Source organism: Prionailurus bengalensis, chromosome B4, assembly GCF_016509475.1.
Source record: "Prionailurus bengalensis isolate Pbe53 chromosome B4, Fcat_Pben_1.1_paternal_pri, whole genome shotgun sequence".
NCBI lineage: Eukaryota > Metazoa > Chordata > Mammalia > Carnivora > Felidae > Prionailurus > Prionailurus bengalensis.
Window position 1 is genome coordinate 80,962,279 of NC_057358.1, and position 27,096 is coordinate 80,989,374.

Here is a 27,096-nt window from a genome sequence, read left to right on the forward strand (position 1 = left end):
TGTATCTGTATTTTAATGAGATATTTTAAACTTTGTGAAAAAAGGCTGGATTTACAGGGATTTAACAAGTATACATTTCTTATATTGATTAACAAATCTTCATAAACCTGTAGGGAAGCTTTCTCAAGCAACCTTGAATTATTTATGTCCAAAACTTATATCAATGAAGACTTAGAAGGCTATATGATATAACTTCCATATGTCTAAAAACATGAGGAACTCACTAATGTTAGTGTCCCCAGATATATTTAAATTGGTTTTTATAACAGAAATATAGGCTAAAGCCAACAGTCTAAAATATAAAAAAAAGGTTAAATATAAAATACTGCAAACTTGGGGGAAATAGTTGAACAGACAGAAGAAGGGGTAGGAAAAATCCACAGAACAAGAACAGGGAACGTTAGGCTTAGGAGCAATTCACGTAAGGCCAAAACAGAACAAAGCAAAACAAGTTTCTTTTGCCTGCAAGATTATTAAGAGGCAATATGCTAAAAAAAAAAACCCTTCAGTCTTATATGCTTTAAAAGAGTTATAAATCACAAGTAATTAGGAGTGATATTTCAAGGGGATAGATTATATGCAGCCTGATCTCAAATATTGGCAATGGATTGATAGAAACCATCAAGATAGCAATCATTTAGTTGCTGTTGAAGGAAGATCTAAATAAAAAAATAAGGACATTGAGTCCAGAAATGAGAAAATTATAGGGCAATAGTGTATTTGTCTTTTTAAATTTTGAAAGGAGGTCATGTAGAGGATCGAATGGAGGGGTGCCTGGGTGGCTCAGTCAGTTAAGCATCCGACTTCAACTCGGGTCATGATCTCACAGCCCCGCATCGGGCTCTGTGCTGACAGCTCAGAGCCTGGAGCCTGCTTCAGATTCTGTCTCCCTCTCTCTCAGCCCCTCTCCCTCCTGCAATCTGTCTCTCTCTCAAAAATAAGTAAACATTTGAGAAATTTTAGAGGATCAAGTGGAGATATTCAGTGTTACTTTAGAAAACAGAATTTTGGGTAGAGGATTTGAAAGGTGGGGAGAAGTTACAAAGAATAAAACAATCAGGTGTGTAGACGTTACAGAAGAGCAAACTGTAGCTTAATATAAAGAAAAAAAACTTTCTAACAAGGAGTCTTGTCCAAAATAACTTTGTAATTGTCCCGAGAGTATTCAACAAGTGCTCATCATGTAGTCCTCATGGGATGGCCCTGGAGTTTGCTCTTGTTACAAAATTATAATTGACTTATTTTCAGTCCTCTCTCAGAGGGACTTCTTCCTCCAAAAACTTGGTGTCTTTATTTTAAAACTTTATGCTGCAATTCTCTGAAATAGTTTCATGGGATTGGAAAACACTGTGACTACCATCGATTCTGGTTAGTGCTATTTTTGTAGGTCATCAGGGAGTCTTGTTACTGGTCTTAAATTTCCATATGCCCCCATCGTCATTCTAAGGCCGGCAAAACATGTCAGCATGGAGGCAGAGATTTTCATGGCATTTGATTTCATAGATTCATTGGCTCTTATTTCAATTTTGGTAGAGAAACACCTATAATTCTTCAAGAGAAAGATTCCTAGTCTATCATTTTCACTCAATGTTCAGGAAGACAGATACAACAGGTTTTCAAACAAAATTATATAAAAGAAAGAGCAAACTTTAATAATAATAGGTAATGGGAAGTTATGGACCTATGGGCAATGCCACTAACAAAGAACATAGTCATGCCATGCTTAAGGACGTTGTTATTTTATTGGGGATTAAACATTGTTTGAGATGTTTACTTTTGGGCATTGTCATTGATAGTTTTATTCTTAAAATACATCTTCTTTCCTAGACTGAAAGAAGAAGAATTTGAATCTCTGCAGTGTCACATGAAAAAGTTCACAAGATAGAAAAGAAATATAAGTTCAGGTAAGAATAATTATAAAGCAATCTTATCTATTTTTGTCACATAAAATAGCCATAGACATTTTCTACATGCTTAAAAGATATTTTTTTGAGTATCAGAATGTGGTATGCCATATATTAAAGATTATCAAGGTGAGAAGAAACCCCCGTGATTTATATTCCATTGCTTGAGGGAAAAAGCATGGCTAAATCAGACTGGCAATATGATAACTGATTTTTAAATACAGTATTAGTGACATATATTCTATTATCTCTTGTTCTCTCTCCTTTCCACTGCTTAGAAGACCTCACAGTCATAAAAATCCACCATTATCACTGTTTTGAGTATTTCATACCTAATATTAACTATTTTTAATTCATTTATGAACAGAGATGAATCTTTCATCATCCATATTCTCTAATTTTGTATAAAAGCAATAAACAATATTATCTTACTATATTTTATTACTCTAGGTTAGACTCATCACCTTTTCCTTAAAGGTACATTGACAACATTTTCTGAACCAAAAATCGTGACACAATTTGGTCCGAATATAATATGGAGCATTTAATGTGAGGATTGTCCATACTAAGGTTGCTGTGGTCATAGACCCTCATAGCTAAAACTTTTATTATCCTTAGTTTGGCATTAAAAAAATGTGTTCTTGGGGTACCTGGGTGGCTCAGTTGGTTAAGCATCTGATTTCAGCTCAGGTTATGATATCACGGTCGTGAGTTCAAGTCTGGCTTTGGGCTGCATGCTGACAGCTCAGAGCCTGAAGCCTGCTTTGGATTCTGTGTCTCCCTCTCTCTACCCTTCCTCCACTTGACTCTGTCTCTTTCTCTCAAAACTAAATAATAACACGTTAAAAAATGTGTTATTTCAAAAGCTAGCAGTGAATTTATTGTTGAGCATTTAGTAATGCATTAAATGTAGTTATAATACTGTAATAAATATTTCATATCTAGTATCATTTTATGCCATAAATTAGTATTGCATTCATTTCTCTTTATCTTCATAGTCAGTGATAAGCACAATACTTGGCACAGAATTGATGCTCAAAAATATTGAATAAACACATTAATGGATAATAATCAGACAGATGAAAATGCATATCTTTGAACTATTAATAGCTTACTTTTATTGATATAGCATCAAAAAAGCAACACCTGATTTGGTATATGAACTTAAGAGTTTTTCTCCTGATCTATCTCCTTCTCTACCCCCTTCTCCTTTTTATTTATTTATTTATTTATTTATTTATTTATTTATTATTTTTTTATTAAATTTTTTTACATTTATTTAGTTTTGAGAAACAGAGTGAGACAAAGCGTGAGCGGGGGAGGGGAAGAGAGAGAAGGAGACACAGAATCTGAAGCGGGCTCCAGGGTCTGAGCAAGCCCTCAGCACAGAGTCTGATGCAGGGCTCGAACCCACTAACTGTGAGTTCATGACTGGAGTCGAAGTCGGAAGCTCAACCGACTGAGCCACCCAGGTGCCCCCCCTTCTCCTTTTTAAATAAGCCCAAAGGGCAAGATCTATGAAGCTTGTGCCTCCTTGCAGAAAGAAGATTTATGAAAAAATTTTAGCATGTCTTTAAAGGGCTTCCTATTTTCTTTAACAATCATCTTTTTCCCATTCCAACCAAACCAGTAAACGATGACTGATGCTTGAAACTGCTCTATTCAGCTTTATGCCTAAAAAAAAGGCTTTATTCTATTACTTCTAGAATAAAATATAATCATTCTCATGTATGTTAACCTGTAAACCTAATTTATTCCCCCACTTCCTAACAAAACCATATTACTATGCAATTACTTGAATGGGTTTCAAATATATAGCTGGTGAGTGGAGTGAGGAGAGAGAATAGTAATATATTTCATTAATATTTCCCCCCCTTGTTTTGAATCTATATGAATTAATTTCGTGTCCTTCTTTGACAAAGTTGTTGGGAGAGGCAACAAATGAAAGAAACAAAGAACATCACGAAAGCTTTTGGATCTGAGGGATTTTTGTGGACAATTGAAAAACAAAAAGGTAAACTTCTTACAATTGAAGAAGGATAGAAAGTCAAGGAGCAACTGAGTACTGTCTAATTTTGATTGCTCCTAAATCATCCATTTTAAATTTACTAAAGACATGTTGTGGATTATTTGCTGGTTTTCATTATTCACACCTCTCCTAGAAAACACGAATGACACCTGGTTTAAATGCCACCAAAGAGGAAAAGATGTGTGAGAGAGGTCATTCTTAATTGACAGTGAGTGTGTTGTTTCATAGAAAAATAACAAAAAAATGTTTCAAATGAACTAAAGTTGCCTTGGTTGCTTAGCAAGTCACCCAAAACCAAACAGATTAATTTAGATGCTGCTAGAAAATCAACATTTATTTTGAAAGCTACTGAGCTTTTGCTATCAGGTTACGAGTTTAATAAAACTTGCTATCTAATCTATTTTTTTTATACAAGCAGGCTTTTGGTTTGTTCCTCACTTGGAAGTTTCTAATTTTCTTTCAAGTTCAGAAGTTGGAGATGACATGGATTTCTTGACAGACTTATTTGAGAAAAACAGTATCAATAAACTTTATAGGATAAAAATTATGAAGGCATCGATCACATTTTACTTTCTCATGTAAATAAAATTAGATGATTTCCAGAAGTTGAAGTCTGATTTTATTTTTAAAGATCTCAAGTAAGACAACTAAGTCTTTAGTAACTTACTTGCTGTTGTAAGAGCTCTTTTTGAAAGAAAGTTCATATTATCTTGAAATGAACTTTTAGCTTCCTTTTCTTTCATTAATTATTTTTATTACTGTGTTGAAACAAAGTATTATTACAAAAATAAATATAAAATTTTAAATCAAATTTAACGAAGTGTCTTTTTCTTAGTATGAAGAGTTAGACTTTACTATTTTTGAAATCACAAATGACATCTCACAAACCACCCATATGACAAGGTAGTTAGATATAAGGAAATACCAAATTTTGTTGTGTTGAAATTAACAGTAAACTTGAATAATACATATTTCACTTGGAGTTCAAATTCTTGTTTGAACCTTAACCAGTTGTGTTACCTTAACCAGTTGTATTACCTTAGGCAAGTCTAGTATCTTTCTTTAATTTACTCATGTGTGTAAACTTAATGGTGTAATAGATTTGAGAGTATTCTGTCAACTATGAGGTCTTTTTAATGTGAGTGTTATGCGTGATGAGAGAGAAATAGTGGAAACTTTATGTGTTGACTTTCTGTTATACTTTTAAGCAGAAATTTGCCATGGGTGACAAGGGAGGAGACAACCACTCAGAAGTGACTGACTTCATTCTTGTAGGCATCAGGGTCCGTCCAGAGCTCCACAGTCTCCTCTTCCTACTATTCCTGGTTGTTTATGGGATGGTCCTTCTGGGGAACCTTAGTATGATTGGCATCATTGTGACCGATCCCCGGCTGAACACACCAATGTATTTCTTCCTAGGCAATCTCTCCATCATTGACCTCTCCTACTCCACTGTTATTGTACCCAAAGCCATGGTCAACATCCTATCTCAGAAAAAGACCATATCCTTTGCAGGCTGTGTGACTCAGCTATTTCTTTATGCACTTTTCATGGTCACCGAGGCCTTTGTCCTGGCAGCCATGGCCTATGACCGCTTCATCGCCATCTGCAATCCACTCCTCTACACTGTCCGCATGTCAAGAAGCCTCTGTATCCAGTTGGTGGCTGGTTCCTATCTCTGTGGCTGGGTCAGTTCCATCCTTCAAATCAGTGTAACATTCTCAATGTCTTTCTGTGCCTCCCGAGTCATTGATCACTTCTACTGTGATTCAAACCCCATCGAGAAGATCTCCTGTTCCAATATCTTTATGAATAAGATGGTGTCATTCAGTCTGGCTGTCCTCATTATTTTGCCCACAATAGTTGTTATTGTGGTATCTTACATGTATATTGTGTCTGCAGTTTTAAAAATCCGCTCCAGTGAAGGGAGGAAGAAAGCCTTCTCCACTTGCAGCTCACACCTGGGAGTTGTCAGTTTGCTCTATGGAACTGTTTCCTTTGTCTATCTCACACCTCCAAATAACCCTGAACTTCGTAAAGTGGCTTCAGTATGTTACATTTTGTTCACACCTATGCTGAACCCTTTAATCTATTCTCTGAGAAATAAAGATGTTAAAGATGCCATGAAAAAAGTCATATGGAAGCAAAAAGTTTTACTTTAAATCTGCTTCCACTTGTTTTGCTGTTTCTTGCCCCAGTTGATTTTGTCTGCTTGATCTTCCAGACTCAAGCGTTTAAAGCTAGGGTTAATTTAAAAAATAAACACCCCCACTAAAGAAAAACCCACCTTTAACTGTTTTTATTCCGCAGCATTAATAAATAATATCCTATAAGGAAAGCTCCAAACAACATATTCACTTTTTCGCAAGGCAATGTTAAATCTGAAAGTTCTGGACACCATGAAAATTTGCTGCATTTCTACAAAGAGTTATGAATTTCTCATTCTCCAGGTAATACATTGTTACGTACATGGGGAAGTATAGAATTTTATAGTTTCTCTTCCTTGTATGCCAAGGTAAAATTGAAGTACAGAAAATACCTAGTATAATGATTAACTCAGAAACTGTGTGAGCCAATGGTTTATATGCAAATGATACTCCATATAAATGTTAGTGTTGTATCTTGTTTTCGATGTCATGCAAAATATTAGAAAGCATGTGCATAATGAGGAGGAAAAGGAAAGGTAAAATAACCAGTGATCTTTGTTAAATTAAAGTGGCTAAAGTAGAAGAAATATGTGAAAATTGCATTGATTTTGTAAATTAAGATATTCTATTTGACTTTCCTTGAATGGTACGGCCATTTCTACTTTGCCGTCACACAACAAAAACATTTTAGGATGTTTATGATATTTTACAATTCATGCCCTCTATCGCTCGGATAATAAAAATTATTGGTAAAGGGTATGCAGTTAGTGAAAGCACCATATTGAAATGAAGTCAGCTTGAAAATCTCAGTTAAAAATATCACAAGGCCTTCCAATAACCTTTATGAATAGTTGGATTATGTGTGTACATGCATGTGTTATGTTTGTGTATGTATGAGTGTGTTCATTTTTATTTTTCTATTTTTATTTTTTAATGCTTATTTATTTGAGAGAGAGAGAGAGAGAGAGAGAGAGAGAGAGAGCATGAGCAGGGGAGGAACAGAGAGAGACACAGAATCCAAAGCAGGCTCCAGGCTCAGAAGTGTCAGCACAGAGTCTGGTGTGGGGCTCGAACCCATAAACCATCATGACCCCAGCCGAAGTTGGACACTTAGCCGACCGAGCCACCCAGGCGCCCCTGTATGAGTGTGTTTATTAGTTTGGTGAAGGGGTAATAGAAATATGATTAATCCTAAACATCAAATGTCAGTTGGGAGAAGAAGAGTGGTTCATCCCACAGATTTGAGAGGTATCGAGGGAAGACCAGTTCCAGAGAGAGTCATAGCAAGTTACTGTTTTTACAAGTACTATAAGTAACACTTCTACTACATAATCAATGCTTACATCCAGACAATAGCAAATGTGAAAAATACTCCCATCCTAAGAAGTAAAATACAGTGAATAGTTTTGTCCGTGTACTTGGTATTGTGAAAACCTAAAATATGAGTATCTTATTAGGTCTTTTTTCAGCTTTTGTTTAGACAGCGAAGCCTTCTTTGATGAATGCACAAGGGCATGCATTTTGTGTGTCAATGTTTGTTAGGGTAAGAGACTTGATATATAGTTATTCTTAATTAAGAGATAAAGAGAGAAGCAAAATGATTTTAAAAATCAAGGTTATATTTATCCTCTCCATCTTAAACCTGTGAATGAATTTACCATTTTTCTTGGTACTCAGATGCTACTGTTTAATTGATATTCAGAAAAACATCATTTGAGAGCAAAATAGGAAACCAGATCGGCTTGGGAAAGTGATTGTTGGCATTGATTGTTATTAGTCTGGAAAACATCCTTTTAGGCTTAGGTTTTACTTATTTCCCTTGGATGCCCGTTAGTGTTACAACGTTGCTCTGTGGTAGATCTAACAAGTGCGGGTTACTAAGGACTGCTGGGAAACGATTAGAATATTGGATAAGAATATAGCCTAGATGTGTTTGCTTGTTAGTTTTTAGTCTGGTCGATTCTATTTCTTGTTTTATAGCCATAACAGAGAACAGTATTCCAGTGCGTAACTTTCACGAGTGGCATTGCTGAAACCACTTCCAATGTCTGAAGGAATCTGAGAAAGTTGAAAACCAAGGCATAATACTTTCAAAGGTGCTAAATAAGATCCCTATACTTTTCTTTTAATTTCAATGAACATTTTCCGTAGTAGCTTTTTTTCTGGGTCTTGTATGAAAAGTAGTGCCTAATTTATATATCTTGTTACTTGTGCCATTAAGATCCCATCAGGACACCCCAATGTCTTATCAACATTTTGTTGGCTTTCATTGACAAGGTCTTTTTTTTTAATGGTACATGGATTGTTTGTGAAACACTGATATATCCGAGTGACTTTGAAGATTACATTTTGCGACATATACATCATAAGTTGTTATTTAGAGTGGACTTTAAAATTATACGCAAAAATCCATATGAAGAAATCTTTTAATAGTGATACTGTCTTGAGAGGCTGAAGATTGAATTTGCTATCTCAAACATTGTTTGTACTTATTTGTACTGTATGATTCATCTTCCTTGATTATAAGTTTTTGGACATGCACATATATTTATTGTTCTGTAACATCATGTATTGCATTTTGTCTTTAAATTTTATGTATTGTTGATGTTGACCTAACATTTAGTGTAATAATGCAGAACTTTGGTGAGGGCATTTATAATAATATTTTCTATTGCCAGGATGCTAACATTCTCTGACTTAGATAGTTACAAATGATAATTAAGCACTGATTGGAAACCTCACTAATATAAGTTAAAATGACTACATTAAGCATCTGTGGATAAACTCCCAAAGCTTACTTCATTGTCTTTCATTATGATAGTTTCAACTTTGTATTATGAAATTTAAATTGTTATGGTGATTGGAGAAGCTGAACTGAATAGATACTGTAAAATGTAATGTTGAATTGATATTGAACTGTTATTCTTACTCTTGTGAGTTAAGTATGAGATGTCACTTTGCCCAATCCCCTGAAAGCAGTATAGATCATAAAATCAATAAAAGTTTTGAGTGTGTGTATGCTATTCTTCTAGAGATGTCTTTGAGCACAAATCTACTTACTTGTGAGGTCTGGAGAGGGAGGGGCAGGAGTTGGAAGAGATGGGATAAGAAAAAGGCAAAATATCCTGGAAGTGAAAACATGAAAACATTTCAAAGTAATTTCTTAATTATTATAACTTGGTAAAGAAAAAAGACAAAAAAACCCAAAAGACTTTAATCGAAGACTGATTTTTATATTTGTTACTGTAATTAAATATGGATTCTAGATTTTTGAAATGGGTTCTTCTTCCCTTATCAACATTTAAAATTCATCCATTTATTCACACTGTTGGCACCGTGGTGACTGTCACAAGTTCCTTCAATAGAATGTCTTGTACTTAGGTGTCTTTTGTGACAACTTACAGGAATTAACTTTGGATGACTTAAGCAACAGCTAAATAATTAGATATATAAATTTTGTTTGGCTCTGGCTGCACATCCACAATTGTAAGGCTGGAGAGGATGAGTTGTTAGTCAGCATTCCAAGAAATTAGACAGTGGAAAATAGACAAAGAATTTCTAAGTAGGATCCAAACTTGTCTAATGCCACACTATTGGAAATATTTACTTCACAAAGTTCGGCTCTTTGTCTCTCTGCTGATTAGTTCTGAGACAAGATCTAAATATTTTTAAAAGTCCAAAAAATGTTTGGTATATACTTTTCTTCGGTGTTTGTCACCTGAGAATTAGTTACCAAAATATTTAAGGAAGGCTTGTTGGGAGGATTTCAGTTCACACCTTACTCAAGAGTATTGAGCCTTCTCTACATTCTAGTGGCTGTGTGTGAACCAACTCAGTCTAGGAATTGGAGAATGAACATGATCTGAGTCATGGCGGCTTAAGTCAGGTCTCTCCCTCTCTCTACCTCTCAGAAGACGCCCATTGATTTTATTCCTAGACACCTCATGATTAACTAACCTTATGTGGAGATTATTGTATCACATTCATCCTTTTTTGACTATTAAGCCAGAGCTGCTACTATCACGTTAACCAAATCTTCCTTTGCTCTCTCAGTCAGATGCCACAATTTGAGCTCTGTCACTGCCCTGCTTCCAGTGAAGTCAGGGAGCCACTGAACTTTAATGTCTCCCACCAACATCCTTAGAAGCATCACAGATGCTTTGAAGGTTACTGGTTTTTCCCTCTGTCATCTGTGCAGGGAAAATTTTCTGACATCTGTGGGGCACCTAACCAGGGTGTATGAGACCAGAACATCTATGGTTAATCCTCCTCAGCATCACTATCTCCTAAAGAGATTGGATTTCTTTTTCTAAGGTTTTCTCAAAGTGTTTCTAGTGTCCCAGCTTTTTAAATGACATCCATTATTAGTTAACGGTTTGGATTTATCAATCCAGCAAACTATTAGTCCTCTACTTATTTTCATGAACCAGCTCTTTAGTTTTCAAATCTCTGGTAAGTACAAATTCTACCCAATATCTTTCCCCCTCTCCAGTAAAAAAGCCTTCAAAATTTATTCACACCAACATACTTTGCATTTTGCCAGTATGTATCCAAAAAATATTCAAAGTTTTTTTTTTTTAAATTTTTTTTAACGTTTTATTTATTTTTGAGACAGAGAGAGACAGAGCATGAACGGGGGAGGGGCAGAGAGAGGGGGAGACACAGAATCGGAAGCAGGCTCCAGGCTCTGAGCCATCAGCCCAGAGCCTGACGCGGGGCTCGAACTCACGGACCGCGAGATCGTGACCTGGCTGAAGTCGGACGCTTAACCAACTGAGCCACCCAGGCGCCCCAAATATTCAAAGTTTTAAGCCATTTTCCAAAAAAGTCTGCATCTGCATTGGAACAGCATTCCTGTCTCAGAATGCTGGGTTCTGATTCTAGTAACTGTGCTCACGAAAATTAGGAGTAGGATGAAAGGGGAATTTAACTTCTTCCTTCAAGAAATGTCCTCAGGAGTAGTAACATCTTAAAGTAAGTAGGAAAGAGCTCCAACAGGGATATGAGTGGATTTTGTTTCCTATGCAAAGGTGGTTGGGGTAGAGTGTCAAAAATATCAGGGGGGCCTGGGTGGCTCAGTTGGTTAAGCTACGACCCTTGATTTTGGCTCTGGTCACGGTCTCACGGTTGTGAGATCGAGCCCCATGTCAGTCTCTGCGTTAAGCATGGAGCCTGATTAAAACTCTCTCCCTCCCTCTCCTTCTGCTCCCCTCTTGCTTGTGATCTCTCTCTATCTTAAAAAATAAAAAAATAAATAAACAACTAAGAATAAAAAGAAATGTCAGGATATTCCAAGTGTTTTAAGTATTCTTACATACCCAGATGGGCAGAGTTTATTTGTGTAAGAGATATTGGAAGTATGAATTGACATATTTTGTAGTCAAAAAACCAAAAGAAATCACACTCTGGGGGTGCCTGGGTGGCTTACTTGGTTAAGTATCCGAGTTCGGCTCAGGTCATGAACTTGTCATCCATGAGTTCAAGCCCTGCATCGGGCTCTGTGCTGACAGCTCGGAGTCTGGAGCTGCTTCAGATTCTGTGTCTCCCTCTGTCTCTGAGCCCCTCCCTTGCTTGCACTCTGTCTTTCTCTGTCTCTATGTCTCTCTGGCTCTCAAAAAGAAATCAACATTGAAAAATTAAAAAAAACCAACAAACGCCAAAGCATACTCTGGGATTGAATTTTCTGGTGTTTCATCTCTGCAACTATAAAACATAAGAGATCATCTTATAGAGCAACAGAAGTTTCCTGTACAGAGGTGTGAATTAAAAAATCTGAGCTTAATTTTTGTTTTAAGTTATCAGAAGTACTCATACTATGTTGCAGGCCTTGAATCAATGATACCATGATTTTGTCTCATGATGGTGACTGTATTGCCTACCACGTTCTCGCTTTCATGGGCATAGGGTTCTATTTAACCATTTATTTAATATGATAAGTTAGTAGGCAATTTTGCTACAAATAATGTGAACATATAAGTTCTATTCCCAATATAAAATAGAGTTTCTTCTTCTTATATTTTTGACTAATTTTACCTGATGTAGTTACATCTATGTACTCTGAAACCAATTTTGGGTATTTGTTTAGAGTTTTGGGTGCAAGTAATAAAAACCGAGTTCAGGAACCTAAGCAGAAAGTTATTTATTAGAAGGCTAAATGTATTGGTAATATACAGAATTGATAAAGAGGCAGAAGAAAAAGATTGAAAATAGGTCAAGACCAAACACACTGCAGAGAATGAAGTAGGACATTCAGTATGGTATAGCGGGGAGTCATTTGAAGAGAATGTCACAAGCCGGAAATAGTAGTATTGTCTGAGTCACTCTGCTGACTTCACATTCTGGTGAGGAAGCATTGTCTTGGCCTTCCTTTGTTATGAGCCCATCCACTTACTGAAGGAAGATGGGACACCTAAATTGAGTCCAGCAGACTCTATCAAATTGGAAACGGTTAATGTCTCAAAAATAAACCAGGCATTATTAAGAAAGGGGAAATAGAAACCAGAGAGCAAAAGACCAATACCTAGCCACTATACAGTTACAATTTCTCAATTCTTAGAGGACATTCGATCAGAGCGATGCGTAGATAATAATAATTTTGTCTTAAAATGTATTATTGTTGGGCTGCCTAGCATCTTAATGCCTTCTTCTATGCGGGAAACTTGCTAGTGTACAGTTATTGGTGGGAAGCTTACTGTCACTACTTTTTATGGAAATCTGAAGATTGAGATGTTTGTCTCTCTATTCCTGGAAACTAGAACATGGGTATATGACCAGGAGTCAGACAACTTGCTGCTCTTGTCTGGGACTTTGAATTTGGAGAAAACTCAGCAGTTTAAAATGAACACTGTTGGTAGCAATGACAGGATCTAATGCACGAAAAACTTTGCACTGTTGCTTGTGGTGGCATTTCACTGTCCTGAAGTACTGATGATGGTGACACAAGGATGGTTCCCGATACAGAGCAGCATGGTGGTGGCATTTTTGGTTGTGAGTCTGGATGTCCAGAATTAGTTTCTACTCACTTTCTGAGTCAGGTTTTCTACCTTTCTGTAGATTTTTTTGAATTTCCCCTTATGTATTTATTTTTAAAAACAGCTTTATTATGGGAATGCAAGCTGGTGCAGTCACTCTGGAAAACAGTATGGAGGTTCCTCAAAAAATTGAAAATAGAACTACCCTATGACCCAGCAATTGGACTACTAGGTATTTATCCAAGGGATACAGGTGTGCAGTTTTAAAGGGACATATGCACCCCAATGTTTATAGCAACACTATCAGCAATAGCCAAAGTATGGAAAGAGCCCATATGTGCATCGATGGATGAATGGATAAAGAAGATGTGGTATATATATACAATGGAGTATTACTCGGGAATCAAAGAGAATGAAATCTTGCCATTTCCAACTATGTGGAGAGAACTAGAGGGCATTATGTTAAGTGAAATTAGTCAGAGAAAGACAAATATCATATGACTTCACTCATATGAGGACTTTAAGAGACCAAACAGATGAACATAAGGGAAGGGAAACAAAAATAATATAAAAACAGGGATGGGGACAAAACAGAAGAGACTCTTAAATATGGAGAACAAACAGAGGGTTTCTGGAGGGGTTGTGGGAGGGGGGATGGGCTAAATGGGTAAGGGGCATTAAGGAATCTACTCCTGAAATCATTGTTTCACTATATGCTAATTTGGATATAAATTTAAAAAATAAAATTAATAAAAAACAGCTTTATTGAAGCATAGCTGATATAAAAAACTGGACATATTTAATATATGCAATTTAATGAATTTGGAAATATGCATACACCAGTGAGGCCATCACTATCATCAAGGTAGTAAACATACCCATAACCTCCAACAGCTTCCTCCTGCCCCATTTTTGTTTGTTTGGTTGGTTTGGATTTGCTTTGCTTGCTTGGTTGTTTTATTTATTTATTTTTTAAATTTTTTAAAAATGTTTTTATTTATTTTTGAGACAGAGAGAGACAGAGCATGAGCAGGGGAGGGGCAGAGAGAGAGAGAGAGGGAGACACAGAATCCAAAGCAGGCTCCAGGCTCTGAGCTGTCAGCACAGAGCCCGACGTGGGGCTCAAACTCACCAACCGTGAGATCATGACCTGAGCCCAAGTCGGATGCTTAACCGACTGAGCCACCCAGGCACCCCTGCTTGGTTGTTTTAATGGTAAGAATACTTAACATGAGATCTACCCTTTAAAAAATGTTAAGTATACCGTATGAATGGTTAACTATAGGTACTTGCTAAGTGAAATAAGCCAGCCACAGAAGAACAAATACTACATGATTCCTCTTGCTGACGTCTCTAAAATAGTTAAGCTTATGGAAACAGAGTCAAAAAGGGTTCTCAAAGGCTAGGGGAAAGGAAAATGGTGAGTTGTCATTTTCTAGGGATCGAGCGTCAGTTATGCAAGGTGAGTCAGTTCTAGAGATCTGCTGTACAACATAGTGCCTATAGTTAACAATTCAGTATTGTACACTTAAAATTTTAAGAGGGTAGATCTCATGTTATATGTTCTCCTGACTTCTTTAACCATTCTTCTATTGTTGAGTGCTCACTTCGTTTATGTTTTTGCTACTAAAAACTGCTCTAGTAAACATCCTCTGCACATGTCCTTACATACTGTCAGGGTTTTTTCTGCATGAAATACATTACCAAAAGCAAGATTGTTAGAACCAAACTTTCATGCATCTCAATTTTCATAGATGTTTCTTAACTGTTTTCCATAAAAAAATATGTGTCATGTTGACATTAACAATGCAGGCATTTCCTTGTCTTACATCACACCCAACACTGGGTGCTATCAATCTTAATTTTGTCAATCTGACGGGTGAAGAATACATTGTTCAGACACTTCCAACACCTTTGCTCTTATTGTTCTGATATTTGAATGTGTAACTTGGACACAGCACATAGTCGTGTTGTTAATTTGGTCAGAAGATATTTGCCTTAAAAAAATTTTTTTTTAGACATTTATTTATTTTTGATAGAGAGAGACAGACCACAAGTGGGGGAGGGGGCAGAGAGAGGGAGACACAGAACCCGACGCAGGCTCCAGTCTCCGAGCTGTCAGCACAGAGCCAGATGCGGGGCTCGAACTCACAAACCACGAGATCATGACCTGAGCCAAAGTCAGACGCTTAACTGACTGAGCCACCCAGGTGCCCCAGATATTTGCCATTTGATTGCTATAGTTAGCCAAATTACATCTTTTTTTTTGTAACACTGATTTTTGGATTTATTTCTTTGACCAGATTTTGTGATTTCTGTTTCTGTGTGTCTTGTTTTTTCTTCCTATCATCTTTTGGGTTGGTTATTTTTAACATTATTATTTTTAGTATTTATCCGAGAAATTTCTGCAGGCTCATTTAACTTATCTAGGGTCAAATACTAAATGTTTAACATTTTCCTAAACAATACAAGGCCTTAGAGCTCTTTAATGACTTCATTTTTTACTCGGTTGCTTTCATTTTAGTCTTGTCTTACTTTTGAAACTTATATAACATTGCATAATATTATGGTTCATTTAAATTTATCAATCAACTTAATCCTTTTTTTATTCATCATTCTTTTGCCATCACATATGCATTTGGGGATCACACTCCTCTTCCTGAAATTGGCCTTTAATATTTCTGCCACAAAATATTGTTTTGAAATATTATACACATTCATTTAAACTTAACTTGAATGAAAGCAAACCTATTCTGAAATTGTTATGCTTTGTTAATTTGAGGAGGAATGAAATGATAAAGAATCTTGGTAGAGATAACTAATTGGTATATTGCATATATTTATACATATATATACATATATATACACACACACACTAGGCTTTCCACAGGCAACATAATGTTTGAGATTGCAACCAATTGAATGAAGGAGGAGATAAGAAAATTTAGCTCTTTTCTATTAAGCAAAATATTAGAGAAATTTGCAAAAATGGAAAACAATGCTACTTGGGTGCCTGTGTGGCTCGGTTGGTTAAGGTTCCAACTCCTGATTTGGCTGAGGTCATGACCTCATGGTTCATGAGTTTGAGCACTGTGTCAGGCTCTGACAGCACAGAACCTTCTTGAGATTCTCACTCTCTCTCTCTCTCTGTGTCCCTCCCCCACTTGTTCTCTCTCTCTCTCTCTCTCTCTCTCTCTCAAAGAAATAAACTTAAAAAAAACACCCCAAAACACACAGCAAAAAATCTCAATGTTTCTCTTCTTACTATTTTGTTTGGACCAAATAGCTATTGTTCATAAAATGTTATTTATGCTAACATGAAATGGTCTATTTTTACTTTTCTTTTAATAATTGGAGTCCATTCTTTTTTTTCTGTGAACACTTATTTTCCAGTTATTTTAAACAAACCATACATACAGAAGAAAATTTAAACTTCTCTGATGACTTATTTACATTGTCCTAAGTACTAATCACAATGTAATCTTTAAATTATTTGCTGAGACCTGGGGAAGATGGCAGTGTAGGAGGACGCTGGGCTCACCGCGTCCTACTGGTCACTTAGATTCCACCTACACCTGCCTAAATAACCCAGAAAACCTCCAGAAGACCAGAAGAATGGAATCTCCAGAGCCAAGTGCAGACGAGAGGCCCACAGAAGAGGGTAGGAAGGGCGGCAAGGTGGTGCGCGCTACACGGACAGGCGGGAGGCTAGCCGGGCGGAGGGGCAGCCCACCGGTCAAGCAGAGCCCCGAGTCTGGCTGGCAAAAGTGGAGGGGCCAGACGAAGTGTGTTCTGACAGCAAGTGGGACTTAACATCTGGAAGGTTATAAGCCAACAGTTCTGCTCAGAGAACAGGAGGGCTGGAAGACAATGGGAGGGAGAGTTGTTGAGCCCCGGACAACGGAGCGCAGATTGGTGGGGAACAAAGGCACTCTTCAGCACCATCTCTCTCTTCCATCGCCCTAAAAGAACCGGTTCCTGCCAGGGAACTTGCTTGCACTGCGCAAACACCCAACACTGTGCTTCTGCGGATCCATCCCTCCGGTGGGTCTCCGAAGGTTCCAATTCTTCGCAGGGCCGCAGGGCACCTCCTGAAGCAGATCTCCGAAGGAAAAGCGAGCTGAGCCTGCCCCTCCTGCCCCTGTGCACTTTGCCGACCCACCCCCAGCTAATATGCCAGATCCCCAGCACACCAAGCCTGGCAGTGTGAAAATAGCCCAGACGGGCCACCCCACCCCACAGTGATTCCCACCCCTAGGAGAGGAAAAGAGAAGGCACATACCAGTCTGACTGTGGCCCCAATGGTGGGCTAGGGGCAGATATCAGGTCTGACTGTGGCCCGTCCACCAACGCAAGTTATTCAAGACAGCACAGGGAAAGTGACCCGAAGTGCCGCACCACTCCAGGGACTATCCAAAATGACGAAATGGAAGAATTCCCCTCAAAAAAAGTCCAAGAAATAACGACAGCTAACTAACTGATCAAAAACGATTTAAACAATATAACAGAAAGTGAATTTAGAATAATAGTCATAAAATTAATTGCTGAGCTTGAAAACAGTATAAAGGACAGCAGAGAATCTATTGCTACAGAGATCAAGGACTAAGGAACAGCCAGGAGGAGCTAAAAAATGCTATTAATGAGCTACAAAATAAAATGGAGATGACCATGGCTCGGATTGAAGAGGCAGAGGAGAAAATAGGTGAACTGGAAGATAAAATTATGGAAAAAGAAGAAGCTGAGAAAAAGAGAGATAAAAAAAATCCAGGAGTATGAGCGGAAAATTAGAGAACTAAGTGATGCACTAAAGAGAAATAATATATGCATAATTGGTATTCCAGAGGAGGAAGAGAGAGGGAAAGGTGCTGAAGGTGTAATTGAAGAAATCATAGCTGAGAACTTCTCTGATCTGGGGAAGGAAAAGGCATTGAAATCCAAGAGGCACAGAGAACTCCCTTCAGACATAACTTGAATCGATCTTCGGCACGACATATCATAGTGAAACTGGCAAAATACAAGGATAAAGAGAAAATTCTGAAAGCAGCTAGGGATAAATGTGCTCTAAAATATAAAGGGAGACCTATAAGACTCGTGACCGATCTCTCTACTGAAACTTGGCAGGCCAGAAAGGAATGGCAGGATTTCTTCAATGTGATGAACAGAAAAAATATGCAGCCGAGAATCCTTTATCCAGCAAGTCTGTCATTTAGAATAGAAGGAGAGATAAAGGTCTTCCCAAACAAACAAAAACTGAAGGAATTTGTCACCACTAAACCAGCCCTACAAGGGATCCTAAGGGGGATCCTGTGAGACAAAGTACCAGAGATATTGCTACAAGCATGAAACCTACAGATATCACAATGACTCTAAACCCATATCTTTCTATAATAACACTGAATGTAAATGAACTAAATGCACCAACCAAAAGACATAGGGTATCAGAATGGATAAAAAAACAAGACCCATCTATTTGTTGTCTACAAGAGACTCATTTTAGACCTGAGGACACCTTCAGATTGAGAGTGAGGGGATGGAGAACTATTTATCATGCCACTGGAAGTCAAAAGAAAGCTGGAGTAGCCATATTATACTAGACAAACTAGACTTTAAATTAAAGGCTGTAACAAGAGATGAATAAGGGCATTACATAATAATTACAGGGTCTATCCATCAGGAAGAGCTAACAGTTATAAATGTGCCAAACACGAGAGCCCCCGAATATATAAAATAATTACTCATAAACATAAGCAACCTTATTGATAAAAATGTGGTAATTGCAGGGGACTTTAACACTCCACTTACAGAAATGGATAGATCATCTAGACACACGGTCAATAAAGAAACAAGGGCCCTGAATGAGACATTGGATCAGATGGACTTGACAGATATATTTAGAACTCTGCATCCCAAAGCAACAGAATATACTTTCTTCTCGAGTGCACATGGAACATTCTCCAAGATAGATCACATACTGGGTCACAAAACAGCCCTTCATAAGTATACAAGAATTGAAATCATACCATGCATACTTTCAGACCACAATGCTATGAAGCTTGAAATCCACCACAGAAAAAAGTCTGGAAAACCTCCAAAAGCATGGAGATTAAAGAACACCCTACTAAAGAATGAGTGGGTCAACCAGGCAATTAGAGAAGAAATTAAAAAATATATGGAAACAAACGAAAATGGAAATACAACAATCCAAACGCTTTGGGATGCAGCGAAGGCAGTCCTGAGAGGAAAATACATTGCAATCCAGGCCTATCTCAAGAAACAAGAAAACTCCCAAATACAAAATCTAACAGCACACCTAAAGGAAATAGAAGCAGAACAGCAAAGACAGCCTAAACCCAGGAGAAGAGGAGAAATAATAAAGATCAGAGCAGAAATAAATAATATAGAATCTAAAAAAACTGTAGAGCAGATCAACAAAACCAAGAGTTGGTTTTTTGAAAAAATAAACAAAATTGATAAACCTGTAGCCAGGCTTTTCAAAAAGAAAAGAGAGGTGACCCAAATAGATAAAATCATGAATGAAAATGGAATTATTACAACCAGTCCCTCAGAGATACAAGCAATTATCAGGGAATACTATGAAAAATTATGTGCCAACAAACTGGACAACCTGGAAGAAATGGACAAATTCCTAAACACCCACACTCTTCCAAAACTCAATCAGGAGGAAATAGAAAGCTTGAACAGACCCATAACCAGCAAAGAAATTGAATCAGTTATCAAAAATCTCCCAACAAATAAGAGTCCAGGACCAGATGGCTTCCCAGGGGAGTTCTACCAGATGTTTAAATCAGAGATAATACCTATCCTTCTCAAGCTATTCCAAGAAATAGAAAGGGAAGGAAAACTTCCAGACTCATTCTATGAAGCCAGTATTACTTTGATTCCTAAACCAGAGACCCAGTAAAAAAAGAGAACTACAGGCCAATATCCCTGATGAATATGGATGCAAAAATTCTCAATAAGATACTAGCAAATAGAATTCAACAGCATATAAAGAGAATTATTCACCATGATCAAGTGGGATTCATTCCTGGGATAAGGGGCTAGTTCACATTCGCAAATCAATCAACGTGATACATCACATTAATAAAAAAAGACAAGAATCATATGATCCTGTCAATCGATGCAGAAAAGGCATTTGACAAAACTCAGCAACCTTTCTTAATAAAAACCCTCGAGAAAGTCGGGATAGAAGGAACATACTTAAAGATCATAAAAGCCATTTATGAAAAGCCCACAGCTAACATCATCCTCAATGGGGAAAAACTGAGAGCTTTTTCCCTGAGATCAGGAATACGACAGGGATGTCCACTCTCACCGCTGTTGTTTAACATAGTGTTGGAAGTGCTAGCATCAGCAATCAGACAACAAAAGGAAATCAAAGGCATCAAAATTGGCAAAGATGAAGTCAAGCTTTCACTTTTTGCAGATGACATGATACTATACATGGAAAATCCAAGAGACTCCACCAAAAGTCTGCTAGAACTGATACATGAATTCAGCAAAGTTGCAGGATACAAAATCAATGTATAGAAACTAGTTGCACTCTTATACACTAATAATGAAGCAACAGAAAGACACATAACGAAACTGATCCCATTCACAATTGCACCAAGAAGCATAAAATACCTAGGAATAAATCTAACCAAAGATGTAAAAGATCTGTATGCTGAAAACTATAGAAAGCTTATCAAGGAAATTGAAGAAGATATAAAGAAAAGGAAAAACATTCCATGCTCATGGACTGGAAGAATAAATATTGTCAAAATGTGAATACTACCCAAAGCTATCTACACATTCAATGCAATCCCAATCAAAATTGCACCAGTATTCTTCTCGAAACTAGAACAAGCAATCCTAAAATTCATATGGAACCACAAAAGGCCCCGAATAGCCAAAGGAATTTTGAAGAAGAAGACCAAAGCAGGAGGCATCACAATCCCAGACTTTAGCTTCTACTCCAAAGCTGTCATCATCAAGACAGCATGGTATTGGCACCAAAACAGACACATAGACCAATGGAATAGAATAGAAACCCCAGAACTAGACCCACAAACGTATGGCCAACTCATCTTTGACAAAGCAGGAAAGAACATCCAATGGAAAAAAGACAGCCTCTTTAACAAATGATGCTTGGAAAACTGGACAGCAACATGCAGAAGGTTGAAACTAGACCACTTTCTCACACCATTCACAAAAATAAACTCACAATGGATAAAGGACCTGAATGTGAGACAGGAAACCATCAAAACCCTAGAGGAGAAAGCAGGAAAAGACCTCTCTGACCTCAGCCATAGCAATTTATTACTTGACACATCCCCAAAGGCAAGGGAATTAAAAGCAAAAGTGAATTACTGGGACCTCATGAAGATAAAAAGCTTCTGCACAGCAAAGGAAACAACCAACAAAACTAAAAGGCAACCAATGGAAAGGGAAAAGATATTTGCAAATGACATATCAGACAAAGGGCTAGTATCCAAAATCTATAAAGAGCTCACCAAACTCCACACCTGAAAAACAAAAAACCCGGTGAAGAAATGGGCAGAAAACATGAATAGACACTTCTCTAAAGAAGACATCCGGATGGCCAACAGGCACATGAAAAGATGCTCAATGTGGCTCCTCATCAGGGAAATACAAATCAAAACCACACTCAGATATCACCTCACGCCAGTCAGAGTGGCCAAAATGAACAAATTAGGAGACTATAGATGCTGGAGAGGATGTGGAGAAATGGGAACCCTCTTGCACTGTTGGTGGGAATGCAAATTGGTGCAGCCACTCTGGAAAACAGTGTGGAGGTTCCTCAGAAAATTAAAAATAGACCTACCCTATGACCCAGCAATAGCACTGCTAGGAATTTACCCAAGGGATACCGGAGTACTGATGCATAGGGGCACTTGTACCCCAATGTTTATAGCAGCACTCTCAACAATAGCCAAATTATGGAAAGAGCCTAAATGTCCATCAACTGATGAATGGATAAAGAAATTGTGGTTTATATACACAATGGAGTACTACGTGGCAATGAGAAAGAACGAAATATGGCCCTTCGTAGCAACGTGGATGGATCTGGAGAGTGTGATTCTAAGTGAAATAAGCCATACAGAGAAAGACAGATACCATATGTTTTCACTCTCCTGAGAAACTTAACAGAAACCCGTGGGGGAGGGGAAGGAAAAAAAAAAGAGGTTAGAGTGAGAGAGAGAGCCAAAGCATAAGAGACTCTTAATAACTGAGAACAAACTGAGGGTTTATGGGGGGTGGGAGGGAGGGTAGGGTAGGTGATGGGTATTGAGGAGGGCACCCTTTGGGATGAGCACTGGGTGTTGTATGGAAACCAATTTGACAATAAACTTCATATATTGAAAAAAATATTTGCTGAAAATATAGACACACCAATAGATTATTTAAGCATAGGATGATTGAGACAGCAGTGATGAGACTGGATTTATTTTCATACTGCATCTTATTTTTTGTTTTTTTAATGTTTTAAAGTTTTTGTTTAAATTCCAGTCAGTTAACCTACAGTGTAATATTAGTTTCAGATGTATAATATAGTGGTTCAAATATTCCATACATCACCCAGTGCTCATCACAAGTGCATTCTTTTTTTTTTTTTTTAATTTTTTTTTTGAAATGTTTATTTATTTTGGGGACAGAGAGAGACAGAGCATGAACGGGGGAGGGGCAGAGAGAGAGGGAGACACAGAATCGGAAACAGGCTCCAGGCTCTGAGCCATCAGCCCAGAGCCCGATGCGGGGCTCGAACTCACGGACCGTGAGATCATGACCTGGCTGAAGTTGGACGCTTAACCGACTGCGCCACCCAGGCGCCCCCACAAGTGCATTCTTTAATCCCTATTACCTGGTCATCTATTCCCAACAGCCCCCCTCTCCCCTGACCTCCCCTCTGGTAGTCATCAGTTTGTTCTCTATAGTTAAGAGTCTGTTTCTTGGTTTGCTCTCTCTGTCTCTCTTTTCTTTTTTTCTTTTGCTTGTTTGTTTTGTTTCTTAAATTCCACATGAGTGAAATCATATGGTATTTGTCTTTCTCTGACTGACTTATTTCACTTAGCATAATACTTTAGCTTGATCCATGTCCTTACAAATGGCAAGATTTCATTCTTTTTTATGACTGTGAAATATTCTATTGTATATATATACACATCTTTATCCACTCATCATCAATCAATGGACACTTGGGCTGTTTCCATAATTTGGCTATCGTAGATAATGCTGCTGTAAGCATCATGGTATGTTTATCCCTTTGAATTAGTATTTTTGTATTCTTTATGTACATCCCTAGTAGTGCAATAGCTGGAACATAGGGTAGTTCTATTTTTAACTTTTTGAGAAACCTCCATACCGTTTGCCACAGTGGCTGCATTAGCTTGCCTTCCCACCAACAGTGCAGGAGGGTTCCTCTTTTTCCACATCCTCACCAACACCTGTTGTTTCTTGTGTTGTCAATTTTAGCCCATATATTTTCTATTCTGGGTGCCACTTTATGCTTTAATATAAATCCTTGGCATTGCACCTTGTATCATGACTCGACACACATATTGTAAATATTTTTTAAAAAACTTCTGTATATTATGATGTTTTGACATCTTAAAGACTCTTCTGGCTGGGGAGAGACTGTCCCTCCTGGGGCTAGCAGATCAGAGGTAACCAGCCAGGAGCATGCTTTTGATAGGTAAATAACCAATCCAGAGCCACACCTCCCCTATGAGGCCCTTACCTCCAAGAGGGGATATTCCTCTGCCTCAGTCATTTCAGGGCTGGGTACTGAGCAAGTGGGGACCACAACTATAGTTAGAGCCAACAGAAATTATTCAAACTAGCCAATCCTAAACCATTTATGTGGCCCTACCTTGCCTTTCCTGTGGAAAAGCCAATAAAACCTATGGTCTAAGCCCTCCACCTCTACCTAATTTGAGGAGGGAGTATCATGAAGTGCTTTTATTCAACAATAACCCATAGCTGATGAGGACTTCCTGAGTTCCATCTTGGGGTCTTCCGCATGGTCCTCCAAGGCATAGGGTAACCCCTGCCCCTTTCCCCCTTCTTCCTGGGACCTGTGAGCAAAATAAATTTTCTTCTAAGCCTCCTTGTTTCCTTCTGCGGCTGCACCAACTTTACCATGTCGTATCCAACAGGCATATTCTTAGAGCAATGAATCTACAGTTAGTAGCAGAAATATTCCTGGAAATCATTCCCAGCTAGGATAGCTAGCATTGCCTTATTACATATAAGTGTGACTGAGAAACATAAACTATAGCTCACTGAAAGTTTTTAAAATGTATTCTCAACTCAAAGTCCCATTACCTGGATCCAAAATGCAATTGCTACTTCAATACTACCTGACCTGAAAGGAAATATCAGAGAATGCAGCCAGCAGGTTTAATTGATTGCAGGTAACATATTTTTGCAATTTTTAAACACATTGCTAGATAAACATATTGCTAGGCGCTCCCACCCCTTAAGTGACTTCAAAGGGGATCCTGCAGGTTGGGGCCCTTAACCCTGTGCTTCTTCAGCTTCATGACGAATATGCCTCTGATCATGGCATATCTTTCATCTCCTTCATGCCTTATTTGATATCTTTCGCTCACTTTATAGTGTTCTTTAAAAGACCTTGTTCTTTAAAAGGTCTTGCACACATATTAAAATCTATTTCTAAATATAACCTAATTTTTATTATAAAAGGGATATTTTCTTTCTCTATTACATTTTCTAATTGCTTTCTGTTTGTATAGAGAAATATTATCTTGAGCACATTGACCAAACTCATGTATTAGTCCTCATAATCTCATACAGATTTTTTGTATATTTTATTGTATGGCATTGTGGGCAATTATTTTGCTATATTAATACTTTTTACCCCGTTCCAATTCTTATGTGTTTTCCTTACTGCATTAGCTATCACCTGCAGTGAAATGTTGAAAGACAGTGCTGATCACAAACATCCTTAAGTTGCCATGACTAAGGTGAAATATTTATGAACTTTTACTATGATTTTCAGTATAATGCTTTTGGAGAAAAATGTTTAAGTTAAGCAGCATTCTTTCTAGGCCAGTGCAGTAACAGATCATTTTTCTATATCATCCAGGGCAATCATATGTTCTTGTCCTTTAATCTACTGATACTGGGAATGAAATGGATTTTTCTCATGCTGAATCTTTACATCTTTACAAAAAATATCTCTCTTGTGAATAATATAAGTTTTATAATTTAATGTCTCATGTCTTTCTCAATTTTTCTTTCCAGACTATTGGTATAACTGTGACTCACATTTTTTGGTCTATTTTTCTTAATATATAGGGTATATTATATGAGTTAAGTATCATTTATTTATTTTTTATTCCCTGCAAAAGAATGCCTTTATGCTAGGCTGCCCTGTAAAATCTTCAGCATATGATAGGTAACGTGAGATCTTTTCAACATTTAAATTTCTTCTTTACTAAAATTTTGTATTTTGTAGAAAGATTGTATTTTGAAATTTTTTATTTTTGTAGAAAATTATTCTTTTTTTCTTTGTAATATGTCATTCAGAATTTCTGTTGTAATTAAAACTATCTATTGATTTGTAGAGTTGAGATATATATATTTATATTTTTTATATTTATTTACTTTCCTTTCTGATTTGCGAGAGAATGAAAATAAATGCTTATGATTTGGAAGGTCATCTTATTATTTAGTTTCATTGTTATAATTTTAAGGTCATTAATTGTCACCAGGTTATTTCTTCCCTGTTATTTTTATTCCTAAACACTTCATAAGTTATATTTTTGTGTTATTTTAATATGTATAAATTATTTGGACGCTTTATTATTAGAAAAGCTCTCCTACCTGTGCAAAACTGCCCATTATATACCCTTATGATATTACTTATATCAATACATTTGTCATATTAAATGTGAAGTTTGGGCATAGATTTGTAGTCCCATCATGACTTTGGCTACACTATACTGCTATATCTGTTGGGTTTTTCCCAACTACTATATTTTTAATTTACTATAGTATTTTTGTTGTAGAAAAATCTCCTGTCAGCAATATATAATTGGACTTTGTTTTACATTTTTAGGTATTTCAATCCAACTTAGAGTGCTTTAAAAATAATCATAGAGCAGCATATAGATGGGTCTTGTGTTTTTATTCATTCCATCACTCTATGTCTTTTGACTGGAGCATTTAGTCTATTTACTTTCAAAGTAATTATTGATATGTGTATATTTATAGCCATTCTGTTACATGTTTTATGGTTGTTTTGTAGTTCCTGCCTCTTGCTCTCTTTTGCTCTCTTGTCTCATGATTACTTTATTCTTCTCTCTTTTTTAATATAATTTATTGTCAAATTGGCTAACATACAGTGTGTAAAGAGTGCTCGTGTTTTTTGGGATAGATTCCCTTGGTTCACTTCTTACGTAAAACACCCAGTGCTCATCCCAACAAGTGCCCTCCTCAATGCCCATCACCCATTTTCCTCTCTCTCCTGCCCCCATCCACTCTCAGTTTGTTCTCTGTATTTAAGAGTCTCTTATGGTTTGCCTCCCTCCCTCTATGTTTGTAACTATTTTTTCCCCTTTCCTTCTCCCATTGTCTTCTGTTAAGTTTCTCAAATTCCACATATGAGTGAAAACATGATATCTGTCCTTCTCTGACTGACTTATTTCACTCAGCACATTACCTTCCAGTTCCATTCACGTTGCTGCAAATGGCATGATTTCATTCTTTCTCATTGCCAAATAGTATTCCATTGTATTAAACCACGTCTTCTTTATCCACTAATCAGTTGATGGACATTTGGGCTCTTTCTATAATTTGGTTATTGTTGAAAGCGACTGCTATAAACATTGGGGTACATGTGCCCCTATGAATAAGCATCCCTGTATCCTTTGGATAAATTGCTAGTAGTGCTATTGCTGGGTCATAGGGTAGGTCTATTTTTAACTTTTTGAGGAACCTCCATATGGTTTTCCAGAATAGCTGCACCAGTTTGCATTCCCACCAACAGTGCAAGA

The 27,096-nt window shown here is 37.3% G+C and overlaps 1 protein-coding gene across 1 annotated transcript; it reads left to right on the forward strand.

Moving 5' to 3' along the window:
• Nucleotides 1–5,153: 5,153 nt before the first annotated feature.
• LOC122473288 (olfactory receptor 9K2-like) lies at nucleotides 5,154–6,095 on the forward strand. Its single transcript, XM_043563605.1, has one exon. It carries the CDS (start codon nucleotides 5,154–5,156, stop codon nucleotides 6,093–6,095), a length of 942 nt encoding a protein of 313 aa, XP_043419540.1.
• The last annotated feature ends 21,001 nt before the right edge of the window (nucleotides 6,096–27,096 follow it).